The sequence below is a fragment of the Thamnophis elegans genome, chromosome 1 (assembly GCF_009769535.1).
Source record: "Thamnophis elegans isolate rThaEle1 chromosome 1, rThaEle1.pri, whole genome shotgun sequence".
Lineage (NCBI taxonomy): Eukaryota > Metazoa > Chordata > Lepidosauria > Squamata > Colubridae > Thamnophis > Thamnophis elegans.
The window spans coordinates 62,766,322-62,781,335 of record NC_045541.1 but is presented as its reverse complement, the minus strand read 5'-3'; the positions used below and the strand labels follow the sequence as shown (position 1 = coordinate 62,781,335).

Sequence of the window (15,014 nt, the reverse complement as noted above, 5' to 3'; positions counted from 1 at the left end):
GATGCACTTAACAACTATGGCAAGAAAAGTTGTGAAATGGGGCAAAACTCACTTAACAAATATCTCACTTAGCAACTTAAATTTTGGGCTCAATTGTGGTCGTAAGTTGTGGACTTCCTGTACTCTCACTGTGCTTGAACACTCATTTTCCTACAAACTCTACAAAGCCGATGTTGTAAAAACAGAATGGGAAAGAAGATGGCTAGGAGAGATACTGATTACAGAAGCCATGATATCTCCCTTAATTACTTCTTCCCTTAATTACAAAAATGAATTTGTAACTTTTTCTAAATGTTTGCCTTTATATTCACATAAGAAAAGTGTCTGGAATTTTGGGAATTGTTCCAATCATTTCTACAGGACACCAGATTGGGAAAAATGGCTGTAGGTTTATCTTTTATGGGAAATAGCAATAGCATTTAGAGTGGTTTACAGAAGACAGCATATTGCCCCCAACAATCTGGGTCTTTATTTTACTCACCTTGGAAGGATGGAACACTGAGTCAACCTTGAGCTGATGAGAATCGAATTGCTGAATTGCTGGCAGCTGGCAGCCAGCAGAAGTAGCCTGCAATACTGCATTCTAACCACTGTGCCACTGTGGCTCTAGTAATGGAATAGTGATCTAATTTGAACTTTTGAAAGCCTGTTCCAGCAGTTCTAACTCTGAATATAATATACATCATGCATATTATTTATTTATTGTGAAAATGAATAGGTACCATCTCAACCAGAAGGTTCACAAAGCAATTTATGAATTTTTGTCCTTGAGTCCATAATCACTATTGTGGGGAATTATGTGGAAATTTCTAAGTTTCTTTCTTTTAATAGTACAATAAAAATCCTGGGATGAACCAAGAATCCAAACAATTGCTGATATCTTCTTATAAAGGAGGCAGAGGAAAAACTGGTATAGCCTCAAGACACATATTACACAGCTGTTTACTGAAGAAAAGCAAGTGAGGTTTGGTCATTGATTACACTTGGAGCCCATGATAGAAGAAAGGTTAAATAAATAAACTGTGTACCTTAGACAATCCATCCTCTGATTGGGTGTACTGTATAGCTCTGGTAAAAAATTGTGGCAAAACTCTAGAAAAAATAACAGTAATAGATCAAGGAAGAAACTGCTGACTTTTGCATCTAATTTCCTATTCATGCTCTGTTTCATAACATTTCTGGAGGAGATCTCTCAAGATAAGCTACTTGAAGTCAGTTTGAATTGTGATCCTCCATTGCTAAACTGCAATGTCTGGTATTTCCTTTCACAGATTCTTCACCACTACCATGAAGAGAGCATTACAGATTATGACATGGCTTAAGTCTGTGAGAAGGGTAGAAAGGGTACATACACAAGAGCATTGTGGACTATTGCATAATAGCAGAAAAAGTACATGCATCTGAATATGGAGAACTAATCTTGTAAAGTTATGGAGAATGATGATGAAGGAGGAAAGAAAAGAAAAACATAAATGTTATAATACTAGAGAAGCATATTTGTAAATAAAGAACACAATAGCTAAAGCCCGATTATAATTTCCAGTGTAGCTATCCTATCAAAAATATATGCTTCTTATGGCAGCATTTTGAAGGTTGGAGGAATATACATCCCATAGTACATAGTATAGGTACTTGAATAATAAGCCACAGAACTGTTCCCTTATATTGCTCCAAAATGCCTTATTCAGAAATATCAGTGTGAAGTGGCTAAATGTGAATCTCTAGTTCCTCACATTGGGGAAGGCTTGCGTATTGTTACTCACTCTGAGACTGTGGGCCATGCAGCATCCAAATCTTCTCTGCGGAGGGCCAGGTGGAAAGCAATGCCATCCAACTCATAGAGGGAGCTCAAAATTTCTGTCCGTAGCTTTTCGTCCAAGAAGGGACTACGTGCATAGTACCACTCACTGCAAAGAACAAACCACAGAACATACTAACTCCCAGATGCCCGTGGTACCTCCATTTCATTCCCACCATGGATCAGAGCCAAATGTAACTGTCTTAGAAGACGGGGGACCACCTATGTATCATGAACCTTGAGAATGCAAGAGATGCTAATACCATTAACGTACATCTATCATCCCCTTAACTCTATCAACCAAGAATCGTGCTTTTAAATCAGGGTTAACATTGTATCGAGGCCCAGGGCAAAAAGCGAGCTAAAATCATTAGTGAGATTCTCAAAGCCTATCTAAAAATTACATTCATTCATTCATTCTTGATTGTATTTACTTGTATTTTTCGGAGTATAAGACACACCTTTTTCCCTCAAAAAAGAGGCTGAAAATCTGGGTGCGTCTTAAACACTGAATACAGCATTTTTTGCTTCCCGAAACCCCACCCCCTTCACCAAAATGGCCGTGCAGAGCCTGTGGAAGGCTTTCAGAGAGCTCCTGGGGGCTGGGGAAGGCAGAAATGAGTGAAAAATGGGTGGTTTTTTGCTCCATTTTGCCCTCGCCCAGCCCCCAGGAGCACTCTATAAGCTCCCAAAGGCTATGCATGCATTTTTTTTGACAAAAAAGGGCCAATTTTCATGCAAAATAGGCTGTTGTTTGCTCATTTGGGGGGGGGCATCCCCAGGAGCACTCTACAAGCCCCCTAAAGACTATTCATGCCTTCTTTTGGGGAAAAAACAGGCCCGTTTTGGCAAAAAAACATGCCTTTTTGAGAGGTTTGCAGAGTGCAAAAACTTTTTTTTAAAATTTGCCTCTTCAAAATCCTGGTGCGTCTTATACTCTGGTGTGTCTTATACTCCGAAAAATATGGTAAATAATAGCATTTAAGTATAATTCATTTAATTCAAAAGTAATTTGTATCTTGGCACTAGCTGTTTCTTTGTTCTGATCCCACCTCTTAGTTTTTAAAAAGTTTACCCTGTGAAGATAGTTAGGGAATTCTCTGGAAGCATTTCCATTCTGCCATGCTTTTCACCCCATAAAACCTCAGAAGCAATTTGGTTTCTAACTTTATTTGAGTTGACTTGAAATGTTGAGATGAAGGGTACCAGTACCAGTGTCCTCACTACAACAGTCTCTGCAACAACAAAAATCTCATCACCCGCCCTCCACACCAAATGCAAGAAAACAAGAGTGGCAAAAATAAATAAGGAGCCTTTATTAAATCTTGTAAATTTGACACCTTTTAATTTTTAAAAATTGTACAGAAGGGGATTTATGACAAGTCTTGTAAAATCACTGGACTGGCATTTTCTTACAGGTCTTAAAAGTCAGCAATCTGGAAAACAGATGGAGGAAGAACTCTCATCAACGTGGGTAGTCAAATTTTACAGTAGCTTTCCCTGCTCTGTACCTCAACCAGAAATAAATCCGCCTAACTCTCCAACACGGTTGATGTGGTGCAATACAGAGATCAAGCTGCTTCCATACCTGTACCAAATACTTGCAAGGAAAGGTTCTCACCTATTGACTTCTGGTTCCATGAAGCAGAGCTGCAAGGTCTCAGCTAACAGTTGATGGACTAGGCAGTAGCGGATGAAAGCCCGGCCTTTCCCCACAGCAGTTTTCAGCTATCAAAGAAACAAATTTATGTTCCAACAAAAGACCAAAGTAGTAAAGAACTCCTTAAATTGCCCTATTTGCTAAATGTTTTTATTTATACACTCCTTCTAGGCTATCCAACTTGGCTTACATCTTCTTCTAAGTTCCCTGTAATTTGTCTTTCCCACTTGCTTCCACTGCAATGATCAATTGTGCCAATGTCCTAGTCTTGGTGCAAATCAACCCATATTGATGTTCTTCACCAGAGTCTGAATAAAGAATGAACTATCATCAAATTTCCTTGAGAACTGGGCTACCTTGCTATAGAATTATGACTGACAGGTTCTAAACAGTATAGTGCATATGTATTTTTGTAGGAACACGTATGTATCAGAGGTGTTATGCCGCTGGTTTGCTGGTAGTGGTGGCAGCATGAGTCTCTGCCCACCCACCCTGACGTCATCAAGGACCTTCTCTGCATGCCCAGATACACGCATGCTCCCACTAATGAGCCAGTAGTGAAGAAAATAGAATACTATCTCTGGTATGTACTGTATGCATTTGTGTGTGTGCACACACATACTCAGGTATATATACATACAGCACATATATAGGTAGTCCTTAGATAATGACTGCCCTATTTAGTGACCCTTGGAACTTAAAATAGCACTGAAATTTATGATCGGTCCTAAATCTAGCAATTTAGACTTATATACCGCTTCATAGGGCTTTCAGCCCTCTCTAAGCAGTTTACAGAGTCAGCATATTGCCCCCAACAACAATCCGGGTTCTCATTTTACCCACCTCGGAAGGATGGAAGGCTGAGTCAACCCTGAGCCGGTGAGATTTGAACAGCGGAACTGCAGAACTGCAGTCAGCTGAAGTAGCCTGCAGTGCTGCATTTAACCACTGCGCCACCTTGGCTCTTATCTTATTAAATTTATGATGGTCACAGTATTTCTGCTGTCATGTGATTACTATTTAACCAGCTTCTAACACACAAAGTGAAAGGGGAAGGAAGTTGCAAATTATGCTCACATGATGTTTGATTTAATGCCTGAATCTTTTAGTGATGAAGGTGCTGGTTCCAATTGTTAAGTGAGGACTACTTGTATAAAGAAAGCAATGTAATCAAACAATGTTAAGTATGTCAGGGAAAGCTGTATCTCCTTTATATGCACTCTTGGAATAATCTATGTTCACAATTTCAACAGTTTCTTATCAAGGGAAAAAAAACACTTCAAAGAGTTGCAACCCAATCTTCAGTGCCTGTTAGCTACTCCAATTATAGCTAGGTCTCGATTAACATTGAAAATGAGTCCCACAATGGAGTCACATTATTTGAGGGTGCACTATTCAAAGTGATATTTCTGTGGGGAAAATGGCAATTGGTTCCAGTTTGCTAAAAATAAGCCATGGGCATTTTTTCAAACCAAGGATAAAGAGATGGAACCCGCATGTGCTCCAGATGGCTGCTCCCTAGGCTGGACAGTGGTCCTCCATTGGTTTGAATGCCAGGAGATAAAGGGATTAATTATCAAATTCACAATCATCACAAAGCCTTTTAAAGAACACTAAGTTTACTCATCTTGCTTCTATCTGTTTTGGGAATTGCTTATCTAACTATCTTAAAGCTATAGAGATCTTTGGGATGACAAATTTGAAAAGGCACCTGGTAAGTCTATCTTCATTTCTTTACACAAGGAAAACTATAAGTATAAGAACTTAAAGAATTTGAAATAAATGGCAAAATGTTAAATAAGATTTTGAAACAAAAATGTTATACATGAATTAAGGGACTAGAGAAATTTGGAATATTTAAACTTTTATTATAAAATGTTAGAACCAACTACATGAAATAAACAGCTTTTTGGGGAAACCAGAATTATGTTGTCTACTGTAAGTCATAACAGAAATTAGAGAGTTTATGATTTAAATTGGACACTAGAGGGGACTAAAGATGCAAGGCAGACAGAAAACTGCCTTTGGTGTTGATAAAAATTGGGATTTATGAAATGACACAGGAGATTTACAGGAGATTTTTGAAAGAAGGACCAGAATAGCAGTGACAATGTCTGCTTCTATCGATGGAATAGGTTTAAAGGATGTTAATAAAGGAAAGACAGATGTGAAATCATTCCTTCTTCCATTTTGCACCCACAAAGATTAACAGTGTCTAAAATCCCAACTGCAACAAGATATGAGTTAGCCTTAACTGAGCATGGGCAATCTTTGCAATAATTGAATTTTGGGTCACATTAAGCAGGACCTGGTATCAAATTACATTGTGCACTAAATAGAATATTACATTAATCAAATCCACACTAATCACAATCTGTGTGTATTATCATTGCTAGATGTCAAAATTTCAAATTTTTCTTCTTTAAAGGTAGAAATTAAAGTGAAGAAGATTCTTTAAAAATACTAGATACCAGGGGTCTTTGAAGTATTTCTATATCTCATGGATATTAGCATAGGGACATTATTTCCATTTCTTATCGGGATCTCTTTGTCAAACACAAAGACTAATTCCTATTTAAAACACAGAGCACAGTTCTAGACCACATCATCATTTTACTGGAAAAGAATGTTTTTGAAAGAAATGCAGTATGAACTCCTGGGCATATACAGGTTGCCAACAAGGGATGTAAGGTAAAGGTAAAGGTTCCCCTCGTACATATGTGCTAGTGGTTCCCAACTCTAGGGGACAGTGCTCATCTCCGTTTCAAAGCTGAAGAATCAGTGCTGTCTGAAGACGTCTCCTTGGTCCTGTGGCTGGCATGACTAAACGCCAAAGGTGCACAGAATGCTGTTACCTTCTCACCAAAGGTGGTCCCTACTTTTCTACTTGCATTTTTACTTGTTTTAGAACTGCCCAGGTTGGCAGAAGCTGGGACAAGTAACAAGAATTCACTCTCCGCTAGGGATTCGAAACACCAAACTGCCGACCTTTCCGATCGACAAGCTCAGCATCTTAGCCACTGAGCCCCCCCGTCCCTTATTCAATAATTCCATTCAACAAATTCCACAACTGTACCTAAGAAATAATGTAGCGGATTTAGTTTTGTTAATCACAGTGTGCAAACCCAATTGTTTCAGTTTTATAAACTTTAGTTTATGACTCAAAATTATTTGTAAAGCAAGTGAAAGGGGGTGTTCAAGAAATTATGATTAGAACAAGCCATAGCAGTTTGGTTATTTTATATGTACATGTGATCAGTAACAGAATGCTCTTGACATAAAAAGGCTGAAATGCAGCTTTGTTCAAATTGAGAAAATTGCAATGAGATTATCTTGGTCCCAGACATTAAAAATAAAAAGAACACTGTATCTGAGTGGATCTTTAAAAGCTTAAAAATGGAGATGTAGAAAGAGATAAACGTGAAGAGCTAATCTTGGAATGTATTTTTGGCAAATAGTTTTGACTAACCAGATTGCTATAGTAACTACATTTCCTTTTGATAGATGTTAATGTTTCTTATGATATGCACTTATATGCACTTTCAAATAGGAACAATTAATTCCCTCAATCTTTCCAAACCTAACAACCTGCAGATAGATGAATTTGACTACAGTTCCCAGAAACCTCATTCAGCATGGTGGATTTGTAACACATAATATCTGGAAGCTACCAGGCTGAAGTAAAACTGTAGAAACATAACTGCATTTAATGCCATCGTCATGAATATCATCTTAATGTCTTGCTTCTGGAAAAGTGGGTTATTTAAGCCACCATTGGATGACTCACAGATGTTGCTAAATTACTACTCACAATAGCCCAGCTAGCAGTGATGAATGATCATTCATCATTAGCCTTGCAGTTTAAGATATTAGAAATTGTAATCCAAAAATATTTGGAACATTCCAGAGGTGGAGAATTCCCTATACCTCCTCTATGTTTTCCTATGATAAAGCAGCATAATTGATTTGTTCTCGTCAGTCCATATTGCCCCATATTCCACAATAAACTCACATAAAATATAAGCTAGTCTTACTTTGTCCAAAGAAGTGACATGTTGAACCCCTGGATGTGGGTTGCTGTTTATCCGGGTAAGGTTTCGGCTCAGAAAATCCCAATAATCTTTTTTCTGTCCAAAGAGATTTTTCTTTTCTTTCAAATCATACTAGAATATGGAGGAAGGGAAATAATAATAATTTATATGTTCTTCATTGACGTTCTCATTAATTGTTTAGTAGCTGATTATAAGCTGACTGGTGACAGAACTGAAAAATAGGAGATTATATATTTTCTAAATAAGTATGTTTTTAGGGAATACTATAAACATATTGGAAATTCAGATAGGAATGCTGAGGGAAAATAACTCTCTCCTCCTCCTCTTCACCACATAGCAAAAAGTAAATTTCTGTTGGGGCAGCACAGAGATGAGACTTTGCCTCAGGAGTAAGGAACAATTTCAAAAGCTGGGAGTGCACCATGTTACAACATTAGTAGCTAGAACCAATTTAAATTGTATTTCTTGTGATGTACTCTATAATACATGAGTAGAAGACCAGTTTTTAGTTGGGGCCTATACAGTATTTCTTTGGGGTTATCTATGAGATAGTGGTGGCTACCGACACATTCAATGAGCAGAAATTAGTCAGGACAGCTCTCTCCCTTACTCTCTTTCTCTCCCTTTCTCTTTCTCTCCCTTTCCCTCTCTCTCTTCCTCCCTTTGTCTCTCTCCTCTTCCTTAGTCTCTCTGCCTCCCTCTCTCCCTTACTCTCTCCCTCCCTCTCTCTCCCTTACTCTCCCCCTCCCTCTCTCTCTCCCCCTCTTACTCTTTCTCTCTCTCCCTTATCCCCCCTCTCTCACACACACACTCCTTCTCCTCCCTTTCTACTCTCTCCCTGCTTCAAGAGAAGCAGATCACATTGTCAGAGATCTGAACTAAGTCCTAGCAGAGGGTTTCTGAAACTGGAGCAACCCCTGCTATTATCTCCAGGAGCCCAAGAGTCCTATTACCAAGCAAAGTCCTAGAATTGACAATTGAGTCTCATACCTGCAGTAGAAATTCCAGTTGGGCACAGAAGGGTTGCAGTTCCTGGCTACCATCTGTCACTGGGAGACCCCGCTCCCGGTAGTTTTGGTTCAAATCAACCAGTGTATCTAGTGGGGGAAAGAGGGAATTCATAAAAAAAAATCTGAGTCCTGCTGTAGCATTTCTCCTCCTAAAGTTAAAATCAGGTGAAGATGGTGTGCCTAACATACCCATTACAATCTAGGCGAAATATCAGAACAAGGAATAAGGAGGAAATATATTTGGGAAGACCCAATAGAGGGACTTGATAGTCTAGCAACAAAAAAGGGAGAAAACTTTTTAAAGGCCGCCCACAGTTCTCATGTACAGAAAGGAAGATGATGGAAAGAACATAAAAGAAAAGCTCATTCAGCAAGGTTATGTATGCCCTCCTCTCTTGCAAAGGAACAGATTTTAAAAGCAGTGTAATCTGTTCTGGGCAGAGAGGCAATCAATCAATCAATCAATGGTAGATTGACTTACAGAGTAAAATATGCTCTACTTATTGTTTTATTATTTAGCTCAACTTTCAGGCATACCACTGACTGGGAGGGTTTGTACTTTTTATCATTGAATTTCTGACAAGCTAAGTCTACTCTGAATTTAATTTTATTATTCCAGCCCTGTTAATCTATTTGGTGAATAGCCCATCTACGTCTGGGTTAGGATCTTATCCGGTGAGCCCATCTCTGATGGCAATCTGTTCGAGGCCTATATATGACAGTGTCATAGTCACAACAATATCAACACAAACAGCATTGAGATCAACACTAATAATCTCCTATGTGTAAAGTCTGGTATAAGAGTATCAGGGAAGCATCAGAATAATTTATTCAGTTTATGGGCATCCCTGCTAGATACTGTAGATGCCGTGAGTAAGGCTTAGAATAATCTGTCTTTTATTCTTCCAGACATCTTTCAAATTGCAGGAAGGCATGTTCTGGTGAGCAACTCCAAATAAATGCAGTGAGGATTCATGAGGTTTGCCACAGAAGCATAACTGAGGCCAGTATAAGACTCGGATGGGCACACATGATTCCACTGGGTTAATTATCCCGTTCTGAGTGGTTTCTTTTATAGCTTGTGGCATGATAGGCACTTATCTTAGGTTTTCTGGCTAATTCTTTCTAGCTAGAGATTTGACCAGAGATTATGTTAATCTCCCAGAGAGCAAAAGTGAAAACCCATTTTAATTTTAACAGGCTCTCTTCAATGACTGGTGGTCTGGTCACTCTTTCTAATTCTGGCTGGGTTCTAAGTAATTCTCCTAAGGGGAAGATCAGCAGAAACTGCCTATTCCCCAGCCATCAATTGTGCTTTGTTCAGAGATCAGGTATGAAACATAATATAATACAAAAGAATACCATTCCAAGGGATATCTGAAAAATATGCCCAACATTCAAGCAGAAGCCAGATAATGCTCATCATTTTAGTAATGCCTACAGCAGTGATGGGCAACCTTTTTGGCGTGGTGTGTCAAAAATCGGCAAAAAATCGAGCATAACTCGCGTTGTGTGTCACTTCGACAAAAACATAATTTTGCGCAATTTATAGTTTAAACTACAAAAATGTATAATTGCAATATATAATTGTATTTAATAAACCAAAAACAAATTATTTAACATACCTGCTTAGTAACTTTATAGATATATAAATTATAGATAGCCAATTAGGGGTTAACTAGCCTAACAAGCTAACACAACCTCCCCCTCACTTATCTCAGTTATTGTGGGCAATTACAAGTCCATGGCACCCCAATAGTTGCTGCTAATGGCGCTCACAGTTCCCGTTGGCACTCCGCTGTTCCCTGCTGTGGTGCGGTCGTAACCGACAGTCCCAGGAGTAGACTCTCTGTGCTGGCCTGACTGGAGAGAGGCGCGCACTGTTCCCGCGCTCCTCTCCTGCGGGTCCTCCCTCGCCGCGCTGATGACGTGTGTGCGCACGGCACGCACGCCTTACCAGCAGCCCCTGCGTTCAGAAAGGGGCAGCGGTGATACAGTAAGTGAGTGTGGGCGGGGGAGATCACACGTCCCGCCCCCCCCGTTCCTCCAGCACAGATTCTTTCATCCTCGGCAGCCGTGCAGGAGCCGAGGATGAATCGCATGAAATCCTGTGCGTGTCACCCCAAATGGCTACGCGTGTCAGCACTGACACGCGTGTCATAGGTTCGCCATCACTGGCCTACAGTGAAGAGAGTAGCCATATATACTTACTCTTTAAATCCTTAATCACATGAAGTATCTCTCTGTCAGCAGCCATAGTTCCATATCACCAATCCTTCAAAGGAATCAGCTATTAGTTAAGGAAATTCCATGTTGGGTCTACAGTCAGCAGGAACAGTAAGGATATTTCAAGGAAACAGATTCTGGTGTCATAAACAAATAAAATTATTTAAATATATATTATTATTTAAATATCTACTGTTAGGGATCCCTTATTCTGGGAATTTCATATCTTGACGGCTGCACAGACATGCATTTTAAGAATATCAGTATAAAAATAGGTTGAATGTAATGCACAGTATATAACCTTCAGAGAGGGGAGTTGAATCTTTGTGTGTTCATAATAGTTTGCAGATTATTGATATTCAGTGATTACTAATCTTGATAAAGCAAAATCTTTTTTCCACCCAGAAAGCGCTGAAAACTCTGAATAATAATTCTTCCCTAAAACATACAAGGAACTAAACTAATTAATCTCACATGGCCAACATTGGTTAGGATAAGTGTTTCACAGCAGCTGCCTTCTGAAAACAAGGAGCCATTTGTCCTTTCTTCCTACCTCACAAGAAGGAAGCCGGGAGGCTGAAAACACAGGCAGGAAACTACTAAGTAGGTTTTCCTGCTCCTCCTTCATCTGCTGTTCTAGATGTTCCTTCAATTGATAATACAAACAGTTTGCTATCTGATGGATTCAGGTGGAGATTCCCCTTGCAAGATCATCAAGCAGTGCAAATATGCCTCTCCATGGAGATCAACCTTGGAGACATCCCTATTGTGGTGATGGAAACTTCTGCTATCACCTTTTTCTTGGTAGTGATTCCTGGACAGTGGAAGCCGAGTCTCCCTTACAATGAGTTTAGCTCCTGGGGATTTCTCAGATAGATCTAAGCAGTTATCTCCGAAGCAGTGATGACGTGGTTTGCTAATATCTTCTTCTGGGAAGGTTTTCCAACTTCTCAATCTAGTCCACCCCCCTAGTATTTCTTAGAAGATTCCCATCCAAGTCCTAATCACCACTAATCCTTCTTGTTTTACTTGAGTTTAGGACTCAATTAAAGGAGACTTTGAATTCCTAAGAGTCCAACCCGCCTCTGTTACGCTAATAATTTTCAAAGAGGTTAATATGATAGCCTTGGAAATGATGTATTTTTCTTCCATCTGCTACTTAACTCCTTTCTGTCCCAACTGATGTGAACTCAGGAGGAAATAACACTCAGTTAGTTTCTCATTATTCACCCGCAGCTTTAAAGGGCTTTTCAGCCCTTCTGTGTCAACCATATTTCTATTCTTGCCTTCATATATTCCTTTATTCCCCACCCTATTTTCCATCCTGATCTGTTCTTCTGAAAGTAACAATGGCAGGTGTGGGTGTGTGCAAACAGACACCCCTCCCTAATTTGGATAAATATTGCACTAGAAAACAGAAACAACCATCATAAAATCAAACTTCATTTCTCTTCAGCTTTCGAGCAACAATTTTTCCTCCATGCCCCCCCACACCATATTTTCTAGCTACTTTTGGAACCACACAAAATATCCCAGTGACCAAGCCTGCCTTCTGTTATATTTGCCTAATGATTCGAAAGATCTTAGTCCCCAATCAAAATGCCTTGCACCTTTGGCCTATTCAAGGAACATTGACAAACCACTTCAGGCCTTGTAAGAAATCAAGAGAGACCTTGGTAACTCCCAGCTTTTGCAGCCCATGGGTAGAACAACAAATGATGACTTACTGGCACAAAAGAAGAAATCCAAACATCAAAACCATTACTTAAATGCTGTTTTTCAAAATGCAAATTTATAAATTTGAGCCACTTCTGAGCTTAAGATCCAGGTCAAATGACGTCCTCTCCTTCCCCACCCTTGATCCTGTGCCTTTCAAACCTGTGGAAGATCTGGCTCTCTCAGTTCTGCACCATAGCTCTGTAGAAACCTTTCAGATGTTTTCCCTGTAGGCAAGTTCAAATGTGGACCTCATGAAGCCTGATAATTAGCTGCCCTGCCTGTGGGCAGTTTTCAACAGTCTGACAGAGAGAGCTATCTATTTACAGTTGCTTCCTTCATGTTGGCCCCCAGGGCAGTTGCTACTGGCAATCCTGTCATTTGCCCCCAATTTCTGAGCAGCCCAGGCTACACATACCTGATTTGAGAGGCTGGATCCTAGCTGAGGACTGGAAAAACCAGCTCTAACACCGGACCTCTGGATAGCCAGGCAAGAGTGGTTTCCTCTTTCCACTGGAAGTCACTCCTTCCCTAAAGGGAAAATGTGATGTTAGAATCGCCACGGTTTCCAGAAAAGGAAGCACTAATGTAGGCCTTGTCTAACCCTTTTAGATTCAGAAACAGGAGGAGTGGCTGCAGTCACTTGGACTCTCTTCGCTACTTTCTGCATTGTGATTTGGTGGGCAATTTGCAATTTGGAGCAAAAGGGGAAGTCAGGAAGCCTTGAGGCAAAAACAAAAGTCAAGTACCACCGTGATTGCCAGACCTTTCAGATGATACTGTGAACCATTAGGCTGCTTAGTAGTGTTATTGGGAAGGCTGCTTCAGTTTCTGAACTAAATGCAATCATAATCTTAAAAAGCTGCTTTGCAGATAAAGGGAAGAATGAAAAGGAGCACTGCAGACCTTCCCCTCCAGAGGTTTATGTGAAGGATGGTATATTCTATTTCCTCTTTTTTTTATTTCAACACCAGCTCCTGTGAGGGAAAGTAAGTATTTCCATTAAGTATCTCAAGGTGCAGGAAAGTTCCTAAGTGCTTACTGCACCTTGAGATACTTAATGGAAATCCAACCCCGGATGGGGTGAACGGGCTAGCTGGAAGATGGCGTTGGTCAGTTTCATCGGAAGCCCGGCCAGCTCGCTTCCCGGTCGGTCAGGTCAGGTTAGCGGCGTGGGAACCGAGAAGAGCTTCTCGACGTCCTGAGTTGAGCGCTGGCCGCCGGATTTTGGGGCGTGATCGAGAGAGAGCTGGACTTTGAGGCGGGATCAAGAGACTTGAATTTTGGGGCGCGATCAGGAGACAGCGGAGTGTCTCTGTCCGCCCGTCCTTCGGCCAGATGCAAAGTGCTTGCAGCTGCGAGACTCACCGCCATGTCCGCCCCTCCGGCCCTTGGCACTGCGGTTCCTTTGGGACCTCCCGATCTCCACCGGTAAACCGAAAGTTTCTCAACGGAAAACCTCTTTCCGGGTTCGAGCGTTTGGTGCCCTTTCCTCCTCCGGAGGCGCAGCGCCACATCGTCCCCTCCTTAGGGGGAAGGGCGAAGTCGAGAGTCGCGGACCAAGAGCATGTGAAAAGGAGGACAGCAAGACCGGTGAAACAAGGACCCACATATTTTCCCCCTTAGACCAGGCCCCAGCCCCCCCCCGAAGGAATACACCTCCACATCTGAAAAGGCGCAGGGTCAAGAGCCGTCGCTATTAGTTTTAAAATTGTGAAATGTTTATGTGAAAAATATACCTTGAATATGCCATACTTGAAATAACAGAACTGCAGTAGATATTGACTGGCTAATATAGTAGATGGTGTGTATGTGTGTAGAACACACACACACACACACACACACACAAATCCACACATTTTTATGCAGTTTTAGTCCCACAATTTTATTACCTCCACTACAAGTGTGAAAGTTCTAATTCTCAAGCTCAGAATCTGTAAACATAGCTAACTCAGAAGCAGATGTCTGGTTCACACATCATGCTAAAGCACTGCTCATTTAATAAACCACAAATGGTGCAGTGAACAGTAATAAATTATGAGTTACAACGCAGACTACCCAAAGGCAAACAAATTACCAGTACTTTATAGTTTGCATTCTTGTGAACCCAATCCAACCCTGGCCCTATAAATAAAAAATGAATTCTTTGTGCTCCAGGAACAATGTTAGCGCACACATCTGAGAGCCATTCTGTTGAAAATAAACAGGATATGGATATATACTAGGTTGAGCTCAGTGTTTATGGGATCTAGACACATACTAAAGAAAGCATATCAATCTCAGCGACCTCTTGAAGGAAAGAAAGACCATGCTTCTATACATTTATATATACTTCTATATGTACATTTTACTTAAATGTTCGTTTGTGTTATGTTTTGTGCTCAAAAATATATTCCAAATGTAAAAGAAGCATCCTAAACAGTCCTTCCTTGGAATTTTAAGCTTCAAATCCTTGTATGGATTTATATCACTACAGTAGAAGCATATTAATATCTTTGTATATGATTTTTTGTAAAAGTCGTCATTACCTAAACTGTTAATAGCTAATATTG

At 40.3% G+C, this 15,014-nt stretch overlaps 1 protein-coding gene across 1 annotated transcript in view; it reads right to left on the bottom strand.

Annotated features, from left to right (window-relative positions):
* The window catches only part of RUFY4 (RUN and FYVE domain containing 4), a 28,879-nt gene extending 14,900 nt beyond the window's left edge, over positions 1–13,979 (bottom strand). The window contains exons 1-8 of the mRNA XM_032227929.1: positions 13,831–13,979; positions 12,881–12,993; positions 10,732–10,795; positions 8,501–8,607; positions 7,493–7,621; positions 3,420–3,526; positions 1,764–1,907; positions 1,029–1,092 (exon numbers count right to left, since the gene is read on the bottom strand). Coding sequence (XP_032083820.1) covers positions 1,029–1,092; positions 1,764–1,907; positions 3,420–3,526; positions 7,493–7,621; positions 8,501–8,607; positions 10,732–10,777 — 597 coding nt within the window. The 5' untranslated portion in view covers positions 10,778–10,795; positions 12,881–12,993; positions 13,831–13,979. The remainder of the gene's footprint in view (positions 1–1,028; positions 1,093–1,763; positions 1,908–3,419; positions 3,527–7,492; positions 7,622–8,500; positions 8,608–10,731; positions 10,796–12,880; positions 12,994–13,830) is intronic.
* Between the last annotated feature and the right edge of the window lie 1,035 nt (positions 13,980–15,014).